Source organism: Alligator mississippiensis, chromosome 4 (genome assembly GCF_030867095.1).
Source record: "Alligator mississippiensis isolate rAllMis1 chromosome 4, rAllMis1, whole genome shotgun sequence".
In the NCBI taxonomy this organism is placed as follows: domain Eukaryota; kingdom Metazoa; phylum Chordata; order Crocodylia; family Alligatoridae; genus Alligator; species Alligator mississippiensis.
This window is the reverse complement of record NC_081827.1, coordinates 126,500,290-126,527,859: the sequence shown is the minus strand read 5'-3', so window position 1 is coordinate 126,527,859 and position 27,570 is coordinate 126,500,290. Positions and strand designations below refer to the sequence as shown.

Here is a 27,570-nt window from a genome sequence, read left to right as displayed (position 1 = left end):
AAACTACATGTGAAATCAGAGAGTATCCCATCAAGTAGAGAAACGTTAAGTGCACAAACCACCATAACATCTAATGGAATGTGATGCTATTTAATGCCACTTAGAGTGGAAGTGGGTCCCCACCCTTTCTTTCCCCTTAAGAAAACCCCCAACCACCTCCCCCACAACCCTTGAATCAATTTTGGTAAATAGTGGTAATCTACTATAATATTGAGATGGCTCATATAGTCTTAAGGGTCCTATATGGCAGAGGGTCATGCAGCTACAATTACTCTGCTTCAAAAAAAAAAAAAGATGAAAATATCCCTCCTTTCCTTCTAGGATACAGGGTGCTGATTTATGTGTCCAAGAACAACCCTCTTATCAAGAGACCTGAATCCAGTTATCAGGCTGGACAGATTCTTCTCTATCTGGTGACTAGCTAGAGAAGTCCCTTCACAGTTCAAAGATATCTTGACAGTTCCAATACTGCCTCTTCCAGAATCCATCCCTGAAATTAGGTAAGGGAATTCATAGAGTTCCATTTTCAACCTGGCAAAGAAGCAAACTGTATCCATCTTATAGGCCTTACTTTGAAATACTTGTGGAAGTTTCCCACCATAATTCTCTCCTGTGATATAAACAGAAAAATGAAAGAGAGAAAAAGATGGGACAGATACTCTCACTTTTGCACTAGACTTAAGACGCATCTTTTCATATTGTCCAGTTTTGTCAGAACTTGTGCCTTCCCCAACTTGGGGTTACAGAAAAGCTGATTCAGGCCTGGAAAAATATGATTATATCTATCCAGTCAGCAAGGGATACCCTGACTAGTAAACTGCAAGTTGCTTTTCACTGCTCCAGATTGTTGGCTGATGCTCTAGGATCTCCTGAGTCTCTGAAGTGCGATTTGGCATGGGAATATAGAAAGGGACTTGTAGAACATCACCAGCTATGAAATTTATATAAAATATTATACAAAATATGTTTAGCTTATTCTTAATGGCCGCTGCTTTGCTTGCTTTCACTCACAAGAGTTTAGGGATGTGCATATTGTGAAATGACAGTAACAGATATTCTCTTTACTGAGGATGAACTTTACTGAGAATGAACTTTACTTACAGGAGGGTTAATCTCATAAATCTCTTTGTTTTTGGCTATTGTATCATTTATTTTTTTTTGCATGTGAGATATATGCTGTTCATAGGTGCCATCATTTGGAGTCTTCCCAGCAATCTGAATACCACCAGGGGTTGGTAAAGCAGTAAGATACACACCTGTGGCAGACTAAAAAAGAAAAAGTTACTAAGAAATATATCCAAGATATGTTCAAGTTCACTGAAGTTTTATTTTCAGTGCTTATTTCTACTTCTAACAGTATAAAAGACATTTATAATTCAGTGGTGCCTATGATTTTTTAGCAATGCAACAAACAAATTTGTATTATAACCTGCTTCTGAGGTAACATAACCCACCTTTATTGAAAACAATGTTTTTTAAAGAACTTCTCACTCCTGGCATCTCTCTCACTCAAAAGGAACTGTCTTACTTATCTAGGAACCCAAATAAATTATAAATGGAAAACAGTGTTTCTTCCTAAAAGGTTTTCATCTCGGGTTAGTATTTTCATATCTAAAAATTATTACATACTAGGATACTTGTACTATAATACAGAATACAGTAATATTTTTTCTAATAATCATGCATTGAGCTAATCCTTGATTTCAGTAGGAAATACACTGCCTTAACATTACAGCATTTTGTAGTGTTAAATTATGAAGTTGAATTCCCAGTACTGGGGAGTTAAACCATGTTATATCAGTCTATTATACCATAGAAATAGGAATATCTTATGAAAGACACATGTTTAAATAAACTAGTCACAGTGGGTGAAAACCCATTTTTGATTCAGGAGAGAAAGAAATATAAATAGATACTTCAGATTTACTGCATGTGAGGTTTTTAGTGAGAAGGCAAGATAGCCATCCACCAGAATCTTACAGACTCTTTAAGCCAATTTAGTAAGGAGAGAGGCTAAGTTACATCAGGGTTGAGATATTTCAACTTATAAGCAAATATCAAAAATGATATAGAGATGGATAAAAGAAAGAAACAGAATGGTAACTTACCAGACAAATAGCTGTGGTTCTTTGAGAAGTTGTAGCCTACCTGGATCACACTAGGTATGTGCATATCTCAAGTGCATGAGCTCAGAATCTTTCCTGAGTAACAGTGTTCACCAGGGCCAGACTTATGTTCTGTGACCTTGTGCTCCCATATAAGCATGAGAAGGATGGAAAGACTGCAACTCAGTTCTCTTGAAATTCAAAGCTCATGTCTGAGGAGAACTCCAAAAAATGGGGATGAAGGACAGGGCTGTAAAATTCACACCAACTACAACATCTCAAAGAAAGGGGTCAATTATCTGCATATGACTTCTGGGACTGGATCCCTAATCAGGGGGAAAAAATGTTTTTGCTATCACATGAGAAGAGACTGAGATTGCCTATCCTGGAGAATATATACCTGCTATCAGATTTAAATAAACTGATAAGGAGCTAAGTAAAGAGAAAATTCTTTTAGGCACAATAACTAGCTTTGAATTTCAGAAACAGAGTTTGAATGTGACAATTGGTCCTCTGTGCTAAGAGCACGTGCATTTCCGGTAAAGCAAAAATATTCCTGGCATCTGACTCATGATGATGATCTCCCTCCTGCTCCTCTCAACAAGCCTGTGGGAGTCAAAATAGAGTGGGGCAATAAATCCTCTCCCATGTCAAATTTAGCAATGTGGCTCAATTTATGATTCAAGGTTGAACAAAAATAGATAACTGTATTACATCCAAAAGATTCAATTTCTTGAAGTCCTTGTATTCCAGAGTGGACCCTTTTTCACAGACTGTAGGCAATATCAAAGACCCTGGAGTCGAACAAGAATAAAAATACCAGAAACCTGTTAAGATGGAATCTGATAGAGCTTTTCTATTCGATTCAAAGTTAAGAAAAACAACAGGTATACCAACTTTTCTGGCTCCAGCATACTCGTGTTCATCAGGAGAGCAGTATTAACAGTACTGAGGAACTGAAAAATCAAAAGCTTGCGTGCATCTTTCTTGGATCACTATTGTTTCAATGTCCATTGCAGTCCTGATTTCAAGGCCTTCCAGGACTTGCTCACATCAGTGGCTGATGTTGGAAAAGATGTGACTGCTTCATCAGATGAGGACAAAGAAGACTTTGGTAAAGAACAGTTTGGTGGAGGCAGATGCACTTGTACAAGTCTTCCCCAGGTTCAAACCTTACTAGCCACAGATACCACTGGCCATCTATTTAACTGAGGTTCTTAACACTGTGTTCATCCCGATCACATCCAAACAGATTCTGTTGTTAAGTTAAAACAAAGTGACTAATATACCTATTACATTTTTGATCCTTTCATAAGCATGTGCATCAGAGTGCCATTTGGTAATTTTACTTTGTTTTTAAATGTGTGTTGCCACATTGTTAGAGAAATGACAGCATAGAAATATACCTTGTACTTGGAGTGGGAGTGGTAAGATCAGTGGTTTGTCTCCTGGGGAGTTCATGTCACACTCTTAGACCAGCAACTAAGTCCCACTCTTATGGACTTTATTCTTCCTGTAGAGAGTTATCTGGTGTTCAGGCAGTATATTTGCCAGCTACAGATTTTATTCCAAAACTTTAGGAGATCTTTTAGATATTCTGGGCTCAAGCCATGGAATACCTTGAGGATAAAAGAATGAAATTCTTAAGCTGATTCAAAATTCTACGGGAAGCCATCACTGAGAGTTGATAACAGGTCTGATGTGCTTGCAGCAGAATATGTTGGTTGAAGATATATACTGCAGCATTTTATACTAGTTGGAATTTTCATGACCAAACGTACAATGTTGCTATATCTATTCAGGTGACAAAAACATTACTAACTTCAGCCAGGCCATAACTGAACAATGTGGAACAACCTCCTAGCCAACTGCAGAAAATAGGAAGCATTACTTGCTGAGATTGCTATGAAAGCTAAGGAGTAAGAAAACCAAGCATATTCACACACTACTGATCATTTATAATTTACCCTTTGCTTGAGCTGTCTATCCACGTTTATGAGAAGGTCATGAGAAGGTTCCCTTGCTGCAACTTGAGCTCATTGAGGTAGTCATGTGGGACACTGTCAAAGGCCTCGCTGAAGTCCAGATGCAATATATCCACATTATATATTCCCTTCATCCCCTCTCACCCCAAGTAGTTACTTTGTCAAAGAAGGAGATCAAATTTGTTTGGCATCATGTGTTCTTAGTAAATCCAGGCTAAGTGCTTGTGATCAGCTTTTCCTCCTCCAGATCCTTGCAAATGGACTTCCTTAGGATATGCTCCAGTAAGCTCCTGGGTACTGAAGCGAGACTAACCAGTCTGTAGTTCCTTAGGTCCTCTTTTTTTGCCTTTTAAAAAGATGGCCACTGTGCTGGCCCTTTTCTTCTGGTACCTCACTTGTCTCCAACAACTTCATAAACATTATTAAAGGGTTTGCCTTTCCTTGTTTGTTGCTTATGTCAAGCATACTAAGGTAGCCAGCACTGAAAATCCTTATGCTGGATCCTGCACCAAGGATTTTGGCACCTTTCAACATTCTTTTCTTTCCATTCAAACCCAAAGACCAGTGTTTGTTTTCTATAAACTTGACAGGAATAGCCTTCAAGTCTAGTTTGTTAGTTATTTGCTTCTTTGAGATGAGATGTGACCGTCAAACAATCTGAACTCCTGATCTAAATTTCTGCTTGCAGGAGAAGGAACAGCAGGCAAAACATTTAAATCCTTCCCAAAGACTATAAAGCCTTCTATTGTATCTGCTGATCAGGAACATAACACCATTCCATTACAGTATTTAAACAAGATTTAAACCCTGATGACTAAGAAATGACACGCTGGCAGTAGTGTGAACAACTTCCCCAAGTGTACCTTCCTGACTTTGCACACTAGCACGAGGAACTGCAGAATATGTGCATAGCTTTAATTACCAAGGCTCACAAGATTTTGAGCTGACTTGCAGAAGGCATGGACTCACCTACTATAGAATCCATGGAGATACATACTTGAAGAAGAATTTCCATATTTTAATATGCACTTTTCATTTAGGAGAACAGAGAATTTGAAGTTCACTCTTCAGTCCCGATGGAAGTTTGGAACATGTCTGAAGAGAGAACTTCAGACTCGAAATACTAAAATAAAAAGCTTTCTCCAATCCTACCATTAATTCTGATAAACAAGATCTATGTTTCAGACATCTGTACAATAACTACTGGCATACATGTTACTATACTTATGTTACCATAGAAAATAAAATGGGGGCTACAAAAACAATCATGAGTGGGACATGGCATCAGTACCAAAACACAAGACACGTTTGAAGCACTAGTTTCCAGACTCAGAATCTTTACAGTGCAATTCAGTAGCTACATCTGTGCTGCAGGTGAAGCAAAATAAGAGAAGAGGTCAGAAAGAGAAAACAATCTAATGTAGGAGTGGTCAACCCCCCAGTCTGTGAATCAGATATGTATGGCCCCCAGCACTGGGTCACCCATGGAGAGCTCCACAGGCTGTAACCCTGCACACGAGATTGGGCATACAAGGTCGTGAAGGGCCTAACCCCAGTATGTGGGGTCAGACAGAGACAGCGCAGGGCCCCAATCCTTTTGCATGGGGCAGGCAGAAGCAGCGTGCAAACCTAATCTTAGCAAGTGGAATTGGGCAGAAGGCAACGTGTGGTCTGATCCTGGATTAGACCACTGGCCCAATCCTAGCATGTAGTGGCCAGTCAAGGCAGTATAAGGCTTAATCTGAGCATGCAGGCCAAATCCTGGTGCATGGGTCTGATCTAGCCCATGGACAGGCCCTGTGTCACTCATCTGGTATGTGGGGCCAGGAGGTTGAGCACCACTAGCTTAATGTACTGTCAAGTCAGTGATATTGACACTGATAGGTCACAGAGGTTGCTTCTTGCACCAGAAGTTCAAAGACTAGTCTCAGTCAAGGTTGATCTTCAACTCATGCCTCAATTTGTATTTCCAGCAACAGACTATAATATTCTGAATATCCACTGGTGTCAAATACACAGATTCCCCAATGTGTCCTAAACATCATGATACATGAAAGTGGCAGTGACAGAGTTGAGACTTATCAGCATATTTATATTTAGAGGCACATAATGATGTAGTCTCTAGACACACAGTGGAATTAAGTCACTCTCACAATTTCAAGACAACCTTTGAGGTTATCAAGGTCAGTTTTTACAGTGCACTTGCCTATTAAGCCATGGTAGAGAACCATGGACAGCCTGTAGACTGCACCCAGGACCTATCTAATTACTCAGATGCCTTGGGAGAGACAGGCTCTTATGTGGCTATTCCAAGCCCGCACAACAGACAGAAATTGGAGATACCTGTGACTGAATGGTTTATAACTATATCTAGTCTCCTTGATAAATTTTCCAAAATTTAAATTTTATTTTAAACTAGTAAGAAAAAAATAATTTGATACTGTGGAACAAACTCCAATAGAGTTTGAAGCAGCTGAAAAACAAGGCATAATTGCTGCGCACAGTTAAACCAGTACAAATAACAATATAGGTCCTTCAAAGTAATTTGATGGAAAATGACAATTGAAGACACCAATATTCTGAGCAGGAGGAAAGGTGATGGGTCTTCTTGTCACTGACCCAGAGGGGACAAAACCCATCTGGCATACAAGCAAAATGCAGTTTGAGTGTAGAGATTTATTTTAACAGCAACCTTAAGTGAATATGATCATTTTTATGAAGTATATCCCAATTAAGTTATTTTGGGGAATTCTCTTTTTTCTTTGATATTTGTCTCCTAATTTAGGTTCAAGAGAGTCCAGTCTTCTGTGGCAATCAAGGTCAGCCTGTTCAGCTCTTTCTATCATTATTACTTCTGTACTAATTTCTAAATGCTCTCCACCATTATAAAAGTTTTTGTGAAATTATAAAAACAGTCTGTAATAGAATGAGAGAATCTCAAAATAGGTACACAAAGCAACACTTACTGCCAAGCCCACCAGCATATTTTCACCCACTGAGATCTGAATCCTCAGTCCAAAAAGGGCATTCATTCCCCTCAGTTTAAGTTTGTTCATTAGCTGGGTGTGTACTTCATATTCCATAAATGGCAACAGATTGCTGATAACTGTTGCATTGGCTTCTGCTTGAGCTTTCTTTTTCAGGCGACATAACCTGTTGATGGGAAGGCAGATACATGGAATTACCCAGGACTTGAATATGTAGGCTTATTAATGGTTAAAAACAAAAAGCAATGAGACTACATTTTTAACAACTGAAAACACATTCAAGTTATTTTTTAAAATTAAAATAATAGATTTTTTATTTTAAGCATAACACCTTCCTAAGCATCAGTCAGCACAGCATTAAATTGATCAGTCTTGGCTTATAATAAATATTTGCCAGTAAAATGTTGCTAAAATTAGCCATGACTGTACCTTGGATTTCTTGTTTAAACACTTTCCATCATAAAATTCATGAATGTTAATAAATTCAGAAGTAGGAAGTGCTGCTCTACTTCAGTTCAATAAACCAAGGCACAGATAGAGTACAATGACTTATCCAAGTTCACACAACAAGGCAGAGGAAAAGCCAAGAAGAAAACCTGTTCCCCATGACTTCTACTTCCTTTAGCCACATCTTTTAAGGCCATTGAGACGGAATCATAAATAAGCATCAGAGGCAGACAGTAGATCCTGGCATTTAATGTAAGCAAGCTAACTGTGCTTTTACTTGCTTACAACATAACTAAAGCAGTCCTTCCTGGATCGTCTCACAACAAATCAATTACTTTCAAGAGATGCTCCACAGGTATGCCAATCCAAGAGGACTAGGAACTTGTACTGATGACTGTACAGTATGTCTAGTAGTCAGAATAACAAAGCAAAAAATGGAAAGTAACTGCTTATATTTAAAAAGTGAAATTACAATATCATAATCAAATTCATGGAAATCTAAAAACATTGAATCTGCCCTTCACTCTCAGATGTACTACCACCTAAGCCAGAGGTGGGCATTTGGGCCTGTGGGCCAAGTTTTGCTGAGCTGTTGTGGGCTCCCTATGAGGCCACAGGTGGGTGAGGAGTAGTGTTCGGGAGTGGGACAGGCGGGTAAGGCTGGAATCACAAGGAGGGGTCATGGGACTGTGACAGTGCAGGGCCAGGGCAGAGCCTGGATTCGCTGCCTAAACGCTGCAGTAACACGGGCCAGTTCCACAGGCAGGGGCAGGGAGGGAACAGATTTCAGCTCTGCCCTGGCCCTGGATGCAGCTTCCTGCCCAGCCATGACCACATCTCACACAGCTCCCAGATAGTCTCCATAGAGTTCTTGGGATTGCAGGGTGGTGAAAGTGCAGGGCCAGGGCTGGGCCAGGATCTGTTCCCTGCACATCCCTGGCCCCGCGTTGTCACCGCTCCACTATCTCAGGGTCTTTGTGGAGACCAGTTGGGAGCCATACTGTCAGAATGCAAAGCCAGGCAGATGGGATGGGACCACAGGCTTGGGGGCAACTACATTAGGGTTCTTGGGTCAGCAACAGCAAGGGGCCAGATCGGGGCAGAGCCGTGATCCACTCCCAGCACACCCCTGCCCGCAGAACTTGCACCTGTTACAGTGGCATGCAGGGAGCAAATTGAGGTTCTGCCCAGGCTGTCACCACTACAAGATCTTGGGGTTTCCCCAGCCCCCAGGATGCCACTCCCTACCTGCCTGAGGCCCCGTCCCAGCCAAGTACCCTACCCTTGGGGGTCCCACCCCTAGCAGTGGGTGCAGGGTGAACAGACCTGGGTGTCTGGGCAGTGGGGCTGGGTCTGGTGGCAGCAGCAACCAGGAGTCACTGCAACCACTGGAGCTGTCAGGAAATACAATCTGGTTGCTGTACAGTCCCAGCCCGACTTCACACCTGGGTCCAGCAGGACCAGTCATAGCCCAGGCTGCCTGGGCTTGACTGCCATGGGCTGGTGGACAGAAATCCCTTGGTGGGCCAGATCTAGCCTGTGGGCTGTATTTTGCCTACTCCTGACCCAAGCTGATTGACTAAGCAACAGTGCTGTATTTCTAGCAAGTAGCGAAGTATTCCCCCCACCATTAATAATTTTTAAAATATTTAGAAGAAAGAAACTACAATTTTTTTTATAAATATTAGTACAGTATCATGGTTGATTTGTAAAGAATAACCCATGGTATTTAACAGTGCATGTAGGATCCTCTTTAAACATATATTCAGAATATGTTTCTGCATTCCTAAAGATAAAATGACAAAGTAAAAAAAATCTCTAATAGAAATTTTTTTCTGTGTGGCTGTACTATCCCACCTGAGGTCTTCTTTTAAAAGGGAAATTTTGGTTAAGACCTTAGTGGGCATGTCTACATGTGCGTATTAATGCAACACAATAAACCCCAGCACAGTTCGTGCCAGAGTTTATTGCTCCTGGGTGCAGCCTCTACACATGCACCTGGAACTGCAGAAAATTGAGCTGGGACAGAGCAGCCCTTGTTGGCAGCGGGCTCCAGGAATCAGCCTGCCAGGCTGGGGCTGCTCCAACCTGGGTCAACATGCTGTGGAGGGGATGGCTGGGGCAAGAGGGTGTTCAATGCAGCCCTGCACTGTAGCACCCTTGTGCCCCAACCAGTCCATGTCCCCGTTTACAGCTGCACTGCAGCACACTAAGTAATACTACCATAGGATAGTACTTGTGTTAGGCAGTACTATTCTACAGCAGCATTAATTAGTTTTCTGCAGCCTAATAGCATCATGCATGTAGACAGTGACATTTTATTCTGGAGTTAATTAGTCAGCTCCTCAGTAAATGTCTCGTGTACATGCACCCAGTATGATTATGGGACTTGTACTTTTCTACCACATGCCAAGCTGTGTTTCTCATTCTACTGGTTCACTATTTTGACTTAATTTAACCAGAGCATAACTCCTTATTTTCATTTTCAAATCTTTGCCCTCCACAACCACCCAGAGGGTGGTGGTGGATGGGTCTTATTTGACCTGGAGGGATGTGGGCAGTGGGGTTCCCCAGGGCTCGGTCCTTGGGCCCGCACTATTCAACATCTTCATCAGTGACTTCGGCGAGGGAGTAGAAAGCACCCTGTTCAAATTCACAGATGACACCAAGATGTGGAGTGAAGTGGGTATGCTAGTAGAAAGGAATAGGCTGCAAGCGGATCTAGACAGGTTACAGGGGTGGGCCGATGAGAATGGGATGGGGTTCAACACTGACAAGTGCCGGGTAATGCACCTGGGGAGGAAGAACTAGCAGCACACCTACAGGCTGGGGAACTCCCTTCTCGCCAGTGTCGAGATAGAAAAGGATCTTGGAGTCATCATTGATACCACAATGAATGTGGGCCAACAAAGTGGGGACACAGTCAGGAAGGCCAAGCATGCCTTGTCGTGCATCCACAGATGCATCTCAAGCAGGTCCAAGGAGATGATCCTCCCCCTCTATGCGACACCGGTCAGGCCGCAGCTGGAGTACTGCGTCCAGTTCTGGGTGTCGCACTTCAGAAGGGATGTGGCCAATATGGAGAGGGTCCAAAGGAGGGTCACCCGCATGATCAGGGGTCAGCAGGGCAGGCCCTATGAGGAGAGGCTGGGGGACCTGAACCTGTTCAGCCTCCAAAAGCAAAGGCTGAAAGGGGATCTAGTGGCAGTCTACAACCTAGTCAAGGGGGACCAGCAGGCATTGGGAGAGTCCCTGTTCCCCCGAGCACTCCCAGGAGTTACAAGAAACAACGGACACAAGCTAGCGGAGGGTAGTTTCAGGCTAGACATTAGGAGGTGCTATTTCACTGTCAGGGCGGATAGGACCTGGAACCAACTTCCAAAAGAAGTGGTGCTGGCTCCTACCCTGGGGAGTCTTTAAAAAAAGGCTGGATGAACATCTGGCTGGGACTGTTTGACCCCAGTACTCTTTCCTGCCACGGCAGGGGGTCGGACTAGATGATCTCCTCAGGTTCCTTCCGACCCTACCAACTATGAAACCATGTAGACAAAAACATAGTAATTTTAGTAGGAAGTACAAAATAATAGAGACAATGTAAAATGAGATCAAAATTAACTGCTGTTCATCAAGAATACAAATAGTATAATTACAAAGTTGCCAGTTAGCTATTCGTTACTTCAAACAACTGAACATAACGTAAAACCTGTAATTTTGTTCAACCACAGAAAGAAGAAAATCTACCACAGGAGTCAGAAAATAAATATTCTGATTGATACCTGGCTTGAATAAGACATCCTTTCCCAATAACCATTGCCTCTACAGGCAAATCTATTGTTGTGAACAGAACATCAGGAACCTTTTGCTTTCGACAATTGTAACAGTATGTGAGGTGAGCAGGAAATGGCATGTTCAGTTCATCATAAGGTATGTGGCAAAATCCACAACCTGCAGGTGAAGTTTCTTCAATCCTAGAAGTACATCATGAAAAAGATACTTAAAACGTGTGCATCAATTTAACAAGAGCATATGCGTTCACATATATAAATTTATCCTATACACACACCTATTTAAGCCATCCATATCAGCACACTTCTTCTCTATTCCAGCTATGTGACAATGTTCAAATAATTATATCAATGTACAGAATAAAATTGTCACAAGCTACTTACTAAAATGGTATTTATAGTGCAGGGGTGGGCAAAATGCGGCCCAGGGGCCGGATGCGGCCCACCAGGCCATTCTATCCAGCCTGCAGAGCCCCTAAAAAAATTAGAAAATTGATGTTTATCTGCCCTGGGCTGCCTGTCACGCAGCCCTTGATGGCTTGCCAAAACTAAGTAAGCGGCCCTCTGCTCAAAATAATTGTCTGCCCCTGTTATATTGCAATGCCTATTTTTCAACCTTGATCTAGTCAGAGATCAAGAAACAAGTGCATAAAATTGCCAGTGATTTATATTAGTTTAACATACTACTTCAATTGCTGTAGGATCTATGTTTCGTGGTTACTGCAATATATTTATGGAAAACTTCTGTGTATAAATGCATATCAAATACAGTATGAAGCATCTCCTACAAGACTATGTTTGAATAAACTATACAAAGATTAATCAATAGATTAAATATGACAGCTATTTTTACTGGAAAGCAGCACAATACAGTTTGCCACTGTAAACCAAAAGACCCAGAGAATTTACCAAACTACAGTATTAAGCCAAACTTCCTAGTCACTCAGATCTGAAACAATTCAAAATATCTTGGAGTAACTGTTGCAAATACAAAGACTATGCAGTCTGACCAAATTATGATTTTTTTAACTACTATAAAAGGCAACATGGTATATATATTTTTGTCCTGTACAACATTATTTTGCTTTAAAATGTTTGAGTCAGATTTTAAAGATTTAAGCAAGATTTGTACATGGGACCATTTTCTTTATATAAGGGATGTGACTTTCTTAAGATGTCACACAAGCATTCTTTCCCATGCTGAGAGTTTATTAAATGTTCTTATGGGACAGAAAAACAAAAATTAAAATAACTTGCATTTTGACTACAGCTTTAAATAACTGATCAAAAAGTAGTATCTTCAGAAGTAGTATCTTCAGAATCACATGCTAATAAGAATAATCATAGGCAGACTACTAAGATACAATGTTTCATAGAGAAATGAGGCACCTTTGTGCTATAACATATGATTTGGGCTGCACAGATCCTGTAGGTCTATTATCCAAATGAACATATAGGAAAAGCACTACTGACAATAAAAAAGACAATATAAATTGCTACTCTCCAAACTAATTATTTTACAAAAGTTTTTTTTGTGCTATACAGAGGTTAAAATAAAAAAAAAATATCTAACTAGTAAATTCAATCTTTTCCTTTAAGCTTCAAGATGGTTATAAATTTCAGTTTATAGAAATATCTTTTGTAGTGATCCAACTTATTCATTTTTTATATTGCATATAAAACATATTTGATTTACTACACAGCTACTGAACACAATGCAGTAGTTCAAGTACTACATCTGCACCAAAATTTAGCTTATGTAAGTTATTATTTGACAGTCAATTTTTGTAGGGTTCTATGCTAAAGTGAGAAAGATACCTGAAGAGTGTCAAAGAAAAACACGAGTTATAATTCTGTGGTTAGTAGTCAAACGTGTTACCTTACTCAGGCTGTTAGAAATAAAAACAGAATATTTAATTTGGTGCAGAATTCCATTACTTCTGTTGTTGTTGTTGTTAGTGAAAAATCAGTAAAGTGGTTGGTCCCGCATCCTGCACTGTAACACTGTAACCTACCCTAATAGAGAAGAACTATCTTGGCTCTGAGGAAAAAAATCAACCTCTCCCTTCTCTGACCCTATGGAAAAGAAGCCAGGCTGCCATGACAACCTTTGATCCAAACAGCCTTCCATGGTGCCATCCTGGAGAAACCTAGGGTTCAGTACAGCTGCCGTGCCAGATGCAGACAAAATACAGACCTCTTCACTATAAAAGAAAAGAATTACAAAGTGAATTCCTGTTACTGGGTGTTAAGCTCCTTTTATAGAAAACTACGAAATTAAAAGGCCTATGCAAAAGTCGCACTGAATTCAGTAAAATTGCTAATCCCTGCATAATTATGATACTAGTAACAACAATGACTAGCAGATCAACAAATAAATCTTCACAAATATTCCTGTTTGGTGTTTTGCCCTTTTTATATAGATAGAGAGCTGGATGCAGAGAGATAAATGAGACTTGCCCAAAACTACAGAGACTCTGTAGAGGAAGTAAAGAGATAGGAATCCTTGGCTCCCATAACTTTTTACTGAAACCACCAAAATGCAAACTCAGCAGTGGCTTGCCATAACCTTATTTGTGAAATCCTGAATCTTTTGTATTTCACAAATTACAGCAAATTGTTTACAATAATAGAAGGTGGAAGTTGAAAACTATCATTTTATAACATGCATAATACAATGAGCTTACAAAACAATACTAACAAAGTTGCATCTCAGTAACTTCTTAGGATAAAAAGCAATAAAATATAAGCAACATTTTAAATTAGAATGGCAAGCATAAATTCACATATAATTTAATTAACTAATTATATTCTTGGTTTAAAATTTTGTACAAGGTAAGGTAGTGATCACACTACATTTATAGTTTTTGTAATGTTACAGATTTAAAAACAATGAGCCATGCATAATAAAGAGAAACAGCGCTGTTCTCTATTTCTTTGAATGAGAAATTTATCCTTTCACATGTAATTTCCTTTCCTAATTATTATGTCCAGCACACCAGTATTATAAACGAGGCCTTAATCTCTTTACGGCACAGAAGCAGGACTGTACTGAATTATTCTACCATTAAAACGTTATGTGAACAAAATATTCTACCAGCCAATGAAAATATAAAATACACTATGAAATGAATGACTAAATATATTTTGTATCCTCAGGTCAAATTCTAAAATAAAATAAACTATTATGTCAAAAATGTGATTCTGGACTGTTTGTAATGTTATTTATGAACAGCTAACTTGCTGCAAAGCAGAAAAAAAAATTCCAAAATTCCAAGCAGGGGTGAAAAACAGAAAAACACTTAAAAATAAGGGTGGGATAGTCTGTAAGAACATCCACGTAAGAACAAAATAGCTACGGAATAAGCTTAGAAAAAAAATAAACATAACACAGAACAATTGAGGCTGTTCTTCTAGTTCCCTTACTCTGCTACAGAAAGGAGGACTTTATTCCCAGAGGCTGCATTGGAACAGAAGGAAGGTGAAATTTGTGAAAATTCATCATATTTGGTTTTTTCCATATGATATGGCAATTAATCTGGTTAAGTCTGTTTTGATGGTTTTGGACAGACCATTTCTGGTCATTTTCCATATTTCAGCAATGGATTCTTTTATCCATGTTGTGAAGTAAGCCTCAATTTTCTTGTTTCTTTTGTAGCTTATCAGAGTAACTGTAAACAGAGACTGATTTCCTGTCTGGTTTGGTTCTTTAAGGGCATAATCTTCCCACATGCCACTACTTTTTCTTTCAGGTCACTAGGGAGGGATCAAGCGGATAGGATTCATTCTAGAGAACTATGGAGCACCCATAGGAAAGTCTAGGAACCACTGTATCCATATAAAATACACAACAACTCCCTTATGGAGAATATTTTTTGTCCAGAGATAATAACTATAAATATGACTGAGACAAGTTATTTGGAAAGTCAACATAAGACCTGGGAAGGAGAAAGATGAATCAAGCAGGCAACCTCAGATTTTGTAATACCATCCTACAACTCCACACTGGAAAAAACAATAGACCAAGGGGACTGAAGCTAATGTCAGAACACTGATTTATCACAAACCCTGCTATATGAACAAACTGGGGGGTGGAAAGGGAAGGGGGGGAGCGGGTGTCAAACATTACAAATAACTGAAAGATGATGAAGGCATACGTCCATATTTAGGATTCTTAAAAAGAAAACAAACTGTAATAATACTGACTAGAACAGGTAAAAAAAAATGCTGTGTTTACCCTAAAACTTCCTTCCCAATGATCAATTTTTTTCCACTGAAAATTATCAAAACAAGAAAGCTTCTTATAAGAGCATCTTTTATGCTCTTTCTTAGTGATATAAAAATCAAACTCCTGGCACAATTCTTCTCAGTAGGTGAAAGACTCCATCTTTTAGGTCAGCCTCGCTTCCTAACTAGCTGATTGAAACCCCCCCACATCAAGAATTCACTTGCCCTTTATTTCTTCGGCTTAATCAGTTCCTACACAGAGACCCTTTCACACAGATCATCATCCGTATGTCGCACTGAACAGCATTCAAACAATTTAATCAATGCTCTACTCCCAGTTCCTTTTGTTTATAGAAGATACTGCTGCAATATTGTCTGAATTAGTATTACCAACAGTATTCTTGAAGTTGGATGGTGAGGCAGGCTCAGACACAAGAGTAATTCATTTTTAAATTACTATAGAATTTATGTAGGTTCTTCAACCTATAAGGTTCACATATCTGATGGTTTTCTCTCTTTCAAAAGTATTAGTTTGGTGCCAATTATATATTTCTCTCTGAAGGAAAGTGAGAGCATCTTCTACTTGCTCCTTGATAAATTATATTTGGATATCTTGGTGTTTTGTCCACATTAAGAATTCCGTACAGGCTGCTTCCTGGAATTGGAAACATGAACTGCTTTAGGCTAGGAAAACTGGACATAGATGGAAGATTTCGTAATATTCCCCTCCAAAGCTTCTAGTGAAGCACTTAAATTGAGAAGAGGAGTGATATTTTGTTGGATAAGCCACAAGTTTTTTGCCTTCTAGGTGAGCTGGCTGTAAGCAGTCATCCTTTAGAGTGGACAGCACTCCTCCACTTTTGGTCCCTAAACTCCAGGAGGTTGGCACCAGAACAGGGGAACTTAACTTCTTCCGGAGATTCAACTTCTGAAAGGCCTTATATCTTTGCTCTTTTGGGTAATGTTGGACAGAGTGAGAGAAAAACCATTTATAGGGGCAAAGGAGGGGAAAATTTTGTCCAAAATGTTGACCATATTTTTTCTGTGTAGCACTGGAAAGTAGAAGTTAAGGCAACCACTTTCCCAGGAGATCTATAACAGGAACATTACAGTATACCATGCTCTAGAAAGGCACAATGCCAGCTCAACTCCTGCTTCCATGTCTTCAAGCTTACTATTTTAGTAGTATTTAACTGCCAGTCATTCATTAACAAGGACAGTTGCACTATAAAATATATTTTTATAAACTCTGTAAGAATTCCAGCAGATAAGGTTTAGTGCATTTTAAAGTAAACCAGCTAATGTTAATAGTGCTAAAAGCAAACTTGTACAGGCAAAGTCTGTTAGCATAAAGAATAATTACAATAGTCATTGAGTTCATTTTGAAAAGCAAGAAATATCACAGCTATATCCCTAAACTGTGAATCCTAAAAAAGCTGATTTATCAAACTCTCCAAGGCTAGTATGCTATAGTATCAACATCCACTTATTTAGAGCTCTTTTACTATTTTTAATCCAATGAAGCTGGAATTATTTCATGGCATAAGGAAAATCAAATCATCATTGCGATTTACCAAATGCTAGTTGATTCACTGTAGCCCACTACAGCATGACAACCCAATGCCTTGGCATGGGATTTTATCTCTTGTCTGATTTCTGCCCACCATGCATCTCGTGTCTCTGGTTCATCTGAAAGACAAAGTATAAATCAGTTGACTAGGCTGTAGTTACCATCAAGCAGCATGTAATTGAAGTATAATAGACACAATCTATTAAGTGGTTTTTTTAATTTTAAATTTTACTGTCGTATTCCTCACATTTTGAAATGATTTCTTTATTTACTTGGATTTATATTTGGTTATTGATCAAAAGCCATCATAGCTGGTTCATTTAGTTCCTTATCAATCACCAGTTAAACAGGTTTTGTCAAATTACTTGTGTTCTTGCTGTTGTTCCAAAATTTTATCTACTTGAGAGTCATGGTGTTGGGCAGCCAAAGGCCTGAGGATTGTACCTCATTCGCATAAAGCGATGAAGATTGAGTATCACTTATTTTAAGCTGCTGTGAAATCTTCCAGTAATAGCTTTTTTCTCCTGTTAACTACATTTTTGTGTTAAGAAGTATGTAACAACTTTGATAGTTTACCTCATCCCATTTTCAGAACCAAAGCAAAAGTGTGAATTCAAACCATTTTAAGTGTTAAGCTACTAAATTTTAAAAAGTATTAAATAAAGTGATGTCTATTTCTATTCATTAGCACTTTTCCCTTCAGTTCCAATATCATACAAAATGTGATAATAGTTTTTAAAAGTGCATTATTCACCATATTAAATGTATTGCTTAACATAAAGCAAAACCATTATAAAATACAACACAATATACTTCTACTAATATTACAAATTCATAAATTCAGTAATGCTACTAAAATGCTTTTATCCAATTCTTTTAAATAGCAAAATAACATACATACATATACATATATACGAAATTTAAGACACTAATCTGGCACATTCTTCACAAACTAAATCAATAGTGTGGTGGGTTTGAAACACTACTCTGTTTTTTCAAAAGTGGTCAGCTGCAGCATATATAAATAAAAAATATTTAAGTGATATTGGCAAATAAAACAGGATTTACCGCCCCCCCCCCGAGGCAACCAGATGCTACAAAGGAATTTGTGTAGGTGGACCCTCATGGTCACAAAATCCCACTGAAATCAACAGAATTTTGGGCAGACCTTGGAAGACAAGGTTTTAAAATGTTAATTAAGAAAACTAAGGCATATTTGGAACTGTTAAGACAAATACTTTTAAGCATAGTATGATGTATACATAGACATCATACACAAATGCCATATTTACTTGCATAAACACAGAAACATCTTTCCCCCCAAAATTAGCCTTCCAAAATTAGCATGCACACCTTAGGTAGGGAGACTGACATTTCTACCCAGAACAGAAGCAATGAGATTCTGTAAGATGGCTACTGCTTTTCCTGCTCTTCCCCTCCAGCAGTTGCATGGAAACAGGCAGAATCTGGCAGGGGTGGGGGTAGAGGGGGTACAGCAGTCAAGTCAAACCCTTCTTTGATTCCTGCTCCATCCAAAGTTTTAAAATCAACTGCCCAGCAGTAGCAGTAGCATTTCTACTTAGGCAGGGTGGAGGGGATCAATTCACTTAATGGCTCATTATAATCTACCTCAGGCATCGACAACATTTTTAGGAAATGTCAAAAAACTCCTGCAACCTTGACTTTTAAGATATTGACGTGCCAGAGATGGACAGTAGGAGATCTGTGAGGGGTCTGATCCTTGTTGTGGCAGCACAGCTCTGGCCCCTTCCCGACCGTCTGCCCCCAAGCGTGCATGCCAAGCAATATGCCTTCGCATGCCATGCTCTGACACCTGTGCGGGGTGTTGCCTATCCCGATCTATCTGGTTCCTGCTCCTGATCCTGCAGCGTTAACAACCCTCTCCTAATTAAGCCATATTTTTTCAGCAGTTTTGCTGTTAACTACACCTATTTTATAGCCCTGAAGACTGTTTTACCTCTTTTCAAAATTCTAGATTCACCCATGAAGTCTAGTCTTCAGCAGCAGCAGCTACAGTTGAGCAGCCAAGAACTGCTGACAATTCAGGTATGAAAGGGTTAAAACTGTAGTGTTTGGCTAGCAAGAAAGGGAGGGCGAGTGAGTTGAAAATTAGGCTGTGGCTCTACTGCATGCAGCCATAACTCTGGAAAAAATCTATTTCCCCCTTTATTCTGCCTTCTCCCCAGAAAGGCGTGTCTTATTTGAGGCAGTGGGGAGGAGGAGAAGGAAGGTACACATGAATATATGGATTTTGTTAAGCTCATGCTTGTGTGGTAAAGTGAAAAGGGCAATTATTAGATGCTTGGAAATCTCCGAGTCAAGCCAAAAGTACCACAAGGCTGAGATGATGTATGTAACTAAACTTACTGTAACTTCGGGTTCGGAATTTGCCATCTACACTTGTAAAGCAAATTAATGTGTAATTATTTTTCTTCTATTAATCAAAAGCTTAGCAGAGTATAGTTTGGAAAAAAAATATACTGCATTCTGCTGAGGATTTTACCATTATATTCTCCAACAATTGCAGATTTTTGCCACTTGTAGTCATAGTCCTGAAACAGGTCTGTAAACATTCTCCTCGGGGAAATCTTATAAACAAAGATTTGGGGGGGGGGGGGGAGGGGGGGAGGGAGTGAAGGGGTGGAGATTTTTTTTTGTTTTGTTTAAAGCATATAAAAACATTTCAGAAGAGTTCCCCACAACAATTTATAAACAGAACACATTTGGGACTTTCTGACAATTACATGCCACATTTCATAACATTTCACTATGTTTACTGAGAAAAACTCATATACAATGCATCACATTGTATTTTTTTAATGATTACAGTGAATAATCTTGTACATTTTTAGTGACAACAATTTAATCTATGTTATGTTTTCACTGATGGGAAAAATCAGTTGATGCTGAATTTTAAACACAGGAGATACATCTCATACAGGATCTGCAGTCAAATCCTCAAACTAGGTCCCATACTTTTTAGCAGTCAGAGGCTGGAAATATTATAGACAGCTCCTTCATAGACTAGTTTAGGCAGAGTACTATACCAGCCAAAGTAGAGGCAAAGTCTTTAAGTAACAAGACATAATCTAAATGTGCCACCTCTGCTTCTCCATGGCTGGAAGGGGATTTACAACAAAGTGAGATCCAAAATGAGTTAATATTAGGAATATTTCTCTACCTAAAACTAATCGTAGACAAATAATTATTAATGAGTATATCTATCACAGCTAAATATACTAATGTAACAACAGAAAAGCCAGGATATGCAAAACACTTGTGTGTGTGGCTATTTAGCTATTTACTGCAGTTCCAATCAGTTAGACTGGACCACAGATAACGAGTTAAAATAATTTTAAAAACAGTATTTTCACTTTGCAGGGGCAGAAACAGTGGCCAGACTCATGATACTAATATGAGTTTCACACAAAAGGAAACCAGCTTTTACTAGCACAATCCATTTCCCTGTGTAGTCAGTTACTGAGACAAAAACGTGTAAAGGGAAACATGGAGATATATGTACAGGAAATAGAGAATGAGGAGGGGAAAGAAATGAATATGGGGGTGGGGATGGGGGACATACTTTGCTGAGAAAAAAAAAACTAGCAATAAATAATCCAAGCAATAAGGTTACAAAGAAACACAGATGAGAGAAGTAAAACTGAAAAAGAAGGAAGTAGTCAAAGAGAAATAGGCAGGGCAAAAATAACTGTGACGGGTCCCAACTTTGTTTCCACGTATTATTTTCCCCAGCTAAGAATTTGTGTATTTAGATCACAAAGTTTAGGAGTCAGCTTCCAAGGAAGACTGCATTATAATAATTTGTTCACTTCAGCTAACTCTATAACACTGTACACTGAAGGAGAGGATGTATTAGTTATGGGATGCTCAACCCACATTTAACCCCCGATACTTTCCCCAAATTCCAGTCACCGCCAGAAATAAGATAAAAATATTCACCCACTGTAATAAAATGTGTCTGACTAAATTTTCATTTAAGAAAAAAGTGTTTCTCCTGCCCCACTGCTTTCAGTAGGAAAACCCAGCCAATTAGCATGGTGAAAGATTAATGAAGGCCTAAAAGGATTAAGAGATTAAAAACAGCAAACAGTTTATAAATACATAGACTTTTTGTGTAAGAAAGTTTAAGGTACAAGGGTTTACTATATTTTTCCCCAAGAGGCCACATGTGAACCAAGAGAGTTGATATATGCGTGCGTGTGTGCACGTGCGCACAGACACACACACAGAGTGTATATGCACACAGTATACATGAACTTACCTTTGCATAGTAAAATAGATTTGAAGTCAGACACCACAATGTTGCAATAATAATTGATACAAAACACTGAATGCAGTGCAATGTGTAGCATTCATATTTTTCTGACAAATATTTTCACAAGCAGCCTTTTTGACACATGAGCCACACAATTCCACACAGGGATGCCATTGTAGCATTTACAAGTTTAGTAAATGCTAAGGGTTTAAATAAACAATTAGAGGAGTAAAAAAAAGCAGGATGGCACGTGTCCAGTACACTCCAAAATGGTGTCTGTTGTTTTGTTTTTGGCTAAAGCAAAAGCTTAAAGAACTAAGGGTTTGCAAAGCAGATTCAGCAGACAGTAGCCAGAAACGGTGGGTATTTTGGCGCATGCTTGGATCAGGTGACAGTACAGACTGAAAACTATGGCAGCTCACTGAAATGGTTACAGAAAGTAATGGCCCTGGATTCTAGGTGGAAGCAAAAAGGCAAGCATACATAGCACTCAATCACAAGCTTTTTCTAGCAAATCTATTAAATAGTTTAGCAAGGATTACTTAGCACTTGGAACACAAATCTTTGCAAAAATCTATTGCTATTAAATTATTTTAGAGCAAAAGTTAATATTAAGGTATTAAGATTATTTTTATTAATGATGTTTCAAAATTAGAATGTTTGTAACAAAGTGGAAACACTAATATTGTTTCTAGAGCTGAAGACTTGAAAACCAGTGTTATAAAAGGGAAGGTATTCTTTATAAAGGCAGTACAAATAAAATCCCCCTATAACTGAAATTTAAATTTACTATTTATTGAGCAGTTTTGGACGATATAAAGCAAAAATAGCATTATAGATTATATTAAAAACATATTTAGTCACTTCAGGACACAATTCTTTCCTTTAAAAAACAAGATTGGTTTCTGCTAAACTGTTTATAGTCCTAGTAGATTATCCTGTCTTTACCACCCTGCAGTTCTGGTAAGGAGGTATACAACTCTAGAGCCTCCTCAAGATAGGACCATTAGATCTCTATATTAAACCAGCTCTCAGACTCTGGGCTAATGCTTCCAGGGGAAGGGGCTGTTATTTTGAATCTAAAAATTTAAACTTTTTTTTTTAAGATCCTTAACTGCCTTCAAAGTATAAACCAAATGTACACTGATGTGTAACTGTAAGAAATAGTCTCTTATTCTAGCAGTCCATACTTCAGAGCTATTGTCACACACGGTCTATGGAATCAGATGTCTGCTGAGCCCGCAGGCAGCCAGAAACAGTTGCTGACAGTCTCTCAATGGAGCGTAAATATTGATGTTTTTTAGTGAATAATTAAGATTATCATCAAGGGTATGGTCAAACATATGTTTGCAGAGGTATGGTCAAACAATTTTGTAATGACTTAAGAAATGGTGGGAGAGCTGTAGCTGCTCCAGAGCTCTGAACAGCTGTTATGCTGTAACTGTGACAGCATAACCAGGTAGCAGTATAAGTGTAGCAAAACTGCTCCACTTAACTCTGCTTCATGCAGGATCAAAGTTGGGGAGATTTAGCTCACAAATGCATGTAACAGTTACAGCATAACAGCTGCTGTGCACTTCTGAGCAGCAGCTCCTTTTTCCTCAGACCTGTTCAAAATGTACATTTGTCAATGCTCTAAGAAAGAATAATCATGCTCAAGATTTTTAGTCTATTGCAAGGAGTTTCTTGTTCTGGTGTCTCAAAAGAGTGGTAACTTGGGACAGTAACTCTTTTAACCAATGGATCTTTCATAACAAACAGCCACCCAATCACACCAGTTCTGGAGCGGGGGACTCAGTAGCAATGAAAGCTACTGCGGTCCCACAGTAACCAGAACTCTGAACAAACACTGCTAGTTGGGCTTGAGATATGCAATTCTGGATTAGCGGGAATTATGCTCCTAAATATGGCCAGATATATTTTCCATTCCCCCGCTGATAGTAGTTAAGTTTCTAAAATTTACTTTAAATATCGTATTAACTGTACTGGTACTGGAGCTTATAACCAATACTGTCCAATAGTATACTCTGCAACATACACCATTGGGGAAATAAAACCTCTCTTGTGGTTATAGAACCTCTCCTCATTTCCAGCCTTGAAGTAGGGACTTAGATTTCCATTTGGCCCTCAATGGTAACACATGCATCATGAAGACTATTTTCAATCTAAATCTTTGAATACTAGGTATTCTCACCAGATACAGGTAAGCTTTCAAAGAGTCCAACCATCTGAGCGGTATACAAATATATACAAAACAGTTAGTTAGATGCTTTTGATTGAACTTACTACTGAACAAAAAATCTAAAGCGTGTCGACAAAGATTTTCAAAGCCACCTCAGATTTGAAAAAAATCTCAGTCTATAGCCTCAAGGCTAAAAGTTGTGAAGGTAAAACATGTTTTTTTATGATACAGAAACAGAATTAATTCTAACTGACAAATGCAAAGTCTAGAACATACTAAAATAAGGAAGCATGTCAGCAAACAGAGAAGCATAGAAAACATAATATGCTCATTCTTATAAAGCTGACACAACAGGCAAAATATTCAGCACAGCTAATGGTTGCGATTTCTCTGCTGCCATGTGAGATCAGATAGCATTCCCTGCCTCTTACTCCTGAAGTCAGAAGTGCTATTAAGCAACAAATTCCTCCATAGGGAGAAGTCTTGCTGAGAAAAAGTAACTTGCTCAGCCAATTAAGCAGCAGCATAAAAATCTAGGAACAGTGCATTCAGACATCCTAGAAGTCTGAAGGATATGATGCAGAGTAGAAGATTTGAAAGCAAAGAAAAACTCTTAAATCTTACTACATTCCACACTTCTTTAATACTCTCTTACTAAGTACTACACCACCATATTTATAACCCAGGCAAAAGGAAACTATTCAAGTAAGAATACCATTAATGAAATGTTCATAACATTACTGCCCTGGCTTTTGTTTCACAGGGCACCACGATTTCGTGATTGTCTATGACAACTGACAAAAGAGAAGACTGCTCATCTTAAATTGCACTGACTGCAACAATTACATTTTCTTGCTTTGGAGGGATATATTTTATTGGACCAATTGCATAGTTGGGAGAGATTTCAGCCAAACTTTCAGATACAAGGTACCATTCCTCGGATGAAGTGAGGTACGCTGTGCCTAAAAGCTTGTCTAAAATCTCTTCCAACTATGCAGTTGGGCCAATAAGTGATATCACCCCCCCCCCCCCCCCAAAAAAAAATTCTTGTCTCTCATACTTCCTTGACCATCAGAACTACGTAATACGAACACTCTCATTTTCTTTTTTAAATTTTGTGCTATGGAGGTAAGGGTGCTTTTTATCTCCCTTTCTAAAATCTCAGTTGGCAGATTTTTTTCAGGGATTATGTATCTTGTCTAAAAATCTACAGAAATAACTTTCCAACAAGTACATTTAAGGTAAAAAAGTACCTTTTTGGCTCAAGTTTTTCCTTAAGAATTTCTCACAGACATTCTAGAGATGCTGGAAGCATTTTGGGCTTTATAAACTGCTCAAAATAAAAGTAAGAACTTAAGTCTATTGCTGATAGGGTCTGTCAATACAAGGCAGGCATGACTGCATCCTTCACCTGAAGGACAGAAAAGTATTCATCCAGTACTCAACATATTACTGCTTGACACATGCAACCTAGCCATATATTATCCTGTATTAAATCTTCCATTTTTAGTTGAGAGGTTGAGATTACTGAAAGTTACCATGAGCCAAAACACAGCATCCCCTTGCCTCTGATCATTTTAATCTTTGTTATTCTGGGTATGACACAGACAACTCTGGTACTGCTCAAATTAATCTTCTCCTGGCAATCGATGAACACACAGTATCTTAAGGTTGCTGGAAGACTAAGTGAGGAGACAGTTAGTTAAATTCAGTCTGGTTAAGACTATGGTGGTACGTTTGTTGGGATAAATAACTAAAAGAGATGTCAGGATAAATTGAGTGATTAGCTGTACAACACAGGAGTCAAGTTAAATTTCCAGCTGGTACTTAGGTAGCAGATATAGCCCAAGTCAACCCCCTGTGACCACTGATATGGCTATACTTTTAGATGTATATATTGCAACCACCTTCTATGCTTTGTCACATACAATGTGTTATGTACCTGGGCTAAACCCATTTAGAAACTACAGCAAACCAAAAATTCAATAGCCCATTTGCAAACATTAAGCAGAGTCTTTTTATAATCATATTAAACCAGTAATCTGGTACTTGTATCAGGTGGTGTTGGTTTCCACAATGATTTTAAAATATCGGCTTTGTCCTATAAAACCTCAAAGTAACTTGAGGAAGGATTTATGCTTAGGTTATTCTGTGCATATTCAGACTGAGTTTGAGAATGATGAGCAGCAGTAGTGCAGTACCCAGAAAATTTTCAAGGTGGTTATTGTATATTATCTATTCATGTTGTTGTGCTTACTGATGTGATCTCAAGGTAAAAGATTGGACTGTTTTGTGTGCCACTTTTAAAAGCCTGTCAGATACCAGGAAATAAACAAGCAGCTGTGCAAAGAAGCACATACGTGCTCACTTACTGCACAATAATACCAGTAAGAAAACAAATCAGTTATAATTACTGTTACGTGATGCCAGATAGTGTGAAACAACACTTCAATATTAGCTCATGTACTGAAAAGGGTCTTCATATGTTCACATCTTTATCTTCTTTGCACATATAGAGAATCTTTAATTTTGTATGTCTTCTTAAGATTTGCTGCATTTAAAATTGAGGGAAATTTTAAATCACAGAGTTCCACATCAGGGTTTCTTTCTTTTTTTCTTATAGTAACAGAAATAAAACACAAAAAAACCCTTTTCACTGTAAAAAAAATTTCCCTCCAAAGCTGTGAACTTCTTGGGATGACTGCCTCAGAAGTGATGGATCTTTTCAATTATGCTGGTCTCTTCTGCAAACTATTCTCAATGTAATGAAAACTATCAACTTAATGTATTTGTTCAGATTATAATAATTAATGAATTTTTATATAACAACACATGCTATTTTGGAAAAACATGATGAATCAGGTTCAAATCACAGCAGCACAAGATGTGGACATATAGACATGTGACTTGACACCTGACTTCCTGTTTTGTTTTATGGAAATTTTTGTTCTAATAACTTTCATTATACCACTATTTCACTGTATATTTCAAGTTAAAATCTTCTGTCCTTAAATAGATTCATAATACAGTCTTCAAATGTATTTGCATAACGTAATGCAAGCCTTCATCCCCCCCAAATTTAAAATCAAGTTCAGTTTAAGAATATGTATCAACAACTTAATATGCATTACATTATTCAAAAGTAAAAACTATCCCAACCATGTAGTTGGTCCAATAAAAGGTATCACCCACAAAAATACTTGCCTCTCACATTACAGGAATGTAAATATTACCAAATTAGAGCATTACAAATCATTACAAATATATATACAGACATAGATATTGATACTTGTGGGCTCAGATTAGGTAAAAAAATATTTTTAAAGATGCATTTGGTCTTTTCAGCTCCCTCCCTTCCCCACCTCATGGCATTACTACAAAGCAAACATTTTTGAAGAGCCTTATCTGTGTGGCTTTTATCTCTGAATTTCCTGGGCTTGTAAAGCTTTGTTTTGGGATAATTACAACATCATGGTAATGTGATTTATCCTTGGTTATTAATACATATTCTTAAATTAAATTCCTCTTTAACATGGTTTCTTGTTGTTGGGAATTTTCAAAAACTTTTAATAATAAAGCCATATCTTCATGTTTGTTTTAATTTTTAACTTCTATAACAAACTTCTAGGGCAACTGAAAGTAGCCAAACCCAATTAATGAGTCTGATCTGGCAAAGAACCTATTGGTTTAGAGCAGGGGTATCAAACTCACATGGAGCCCTCAACTGGATCTGGGCTGTGGGGGCTCAATGTGGGCTGAATCTGGCTTTGGGTATGGGGTGGCCATTGCAACAGTAGCAACAGCAACCACTGTGGTAGAGGCCACTGCAGTAGCAACAGCAGCAATGGGACAAATGGCTGCAAGGCAGGCAGCTGCTTGCCCTGGTGCAGCTGCGCAGAAGCAGCATGGTGGGCTCCCAGAGGGCAACCAAAAGCTGTGTTACACAGCCCTTGCTTGCCCACCTGCCACTGACAGCCATGCCCAC

The 27,570-nt window shown here is 38.7% G+C and overlaps 1 protein-coding gene across 14 annotated transcripts in view; it reads right to left on the bottom strand.

Moving 5' to 3' along the window:
* C2CD5 (C2 calcium dependent domain containing 5) overlaps window positions 1-27,570 on the bottom strand; it is a 120,271-nt gene that overhangs the window by 39,507 nt on the left and 53,194 nt on the right. For 7 of the 14 annotated variants that reach the window (XM_059726587.1, XM_006268831.4, XM_059726585.1 and 4 more), the window contains 5 exons: window positions 17,111-17,225; window positions 13,418-13,513; window positions 11,301-11,492; window positions 7,057-7,243; window positions 1,102-1,266 (listed from right to left, as the gene is read on the bottom strand). In XM_059726587.1, coding sequence (XP_059582570.1) covers window positions 1,102-1,266; window positions 7,057-7,243; window positions 11,301-11,492; window positions 13,418-13,513; window positions 17,111-17,225 — 755 coding nt within the window. Of the gene's footprint in view, window positions 1-1,101; window positions 1,267-7,056; window positions 7,244-11,300; window positions 11,493-13,324; window positions 13,514-17,110; window positions 17,226-27,570 lie in introns of all 14 variants that reach the window. The other 7 variants (XM_019489482.2, XM_059726584.1, XM_014609669.3 and 4 more) reach the window with 2 other exon arrangements.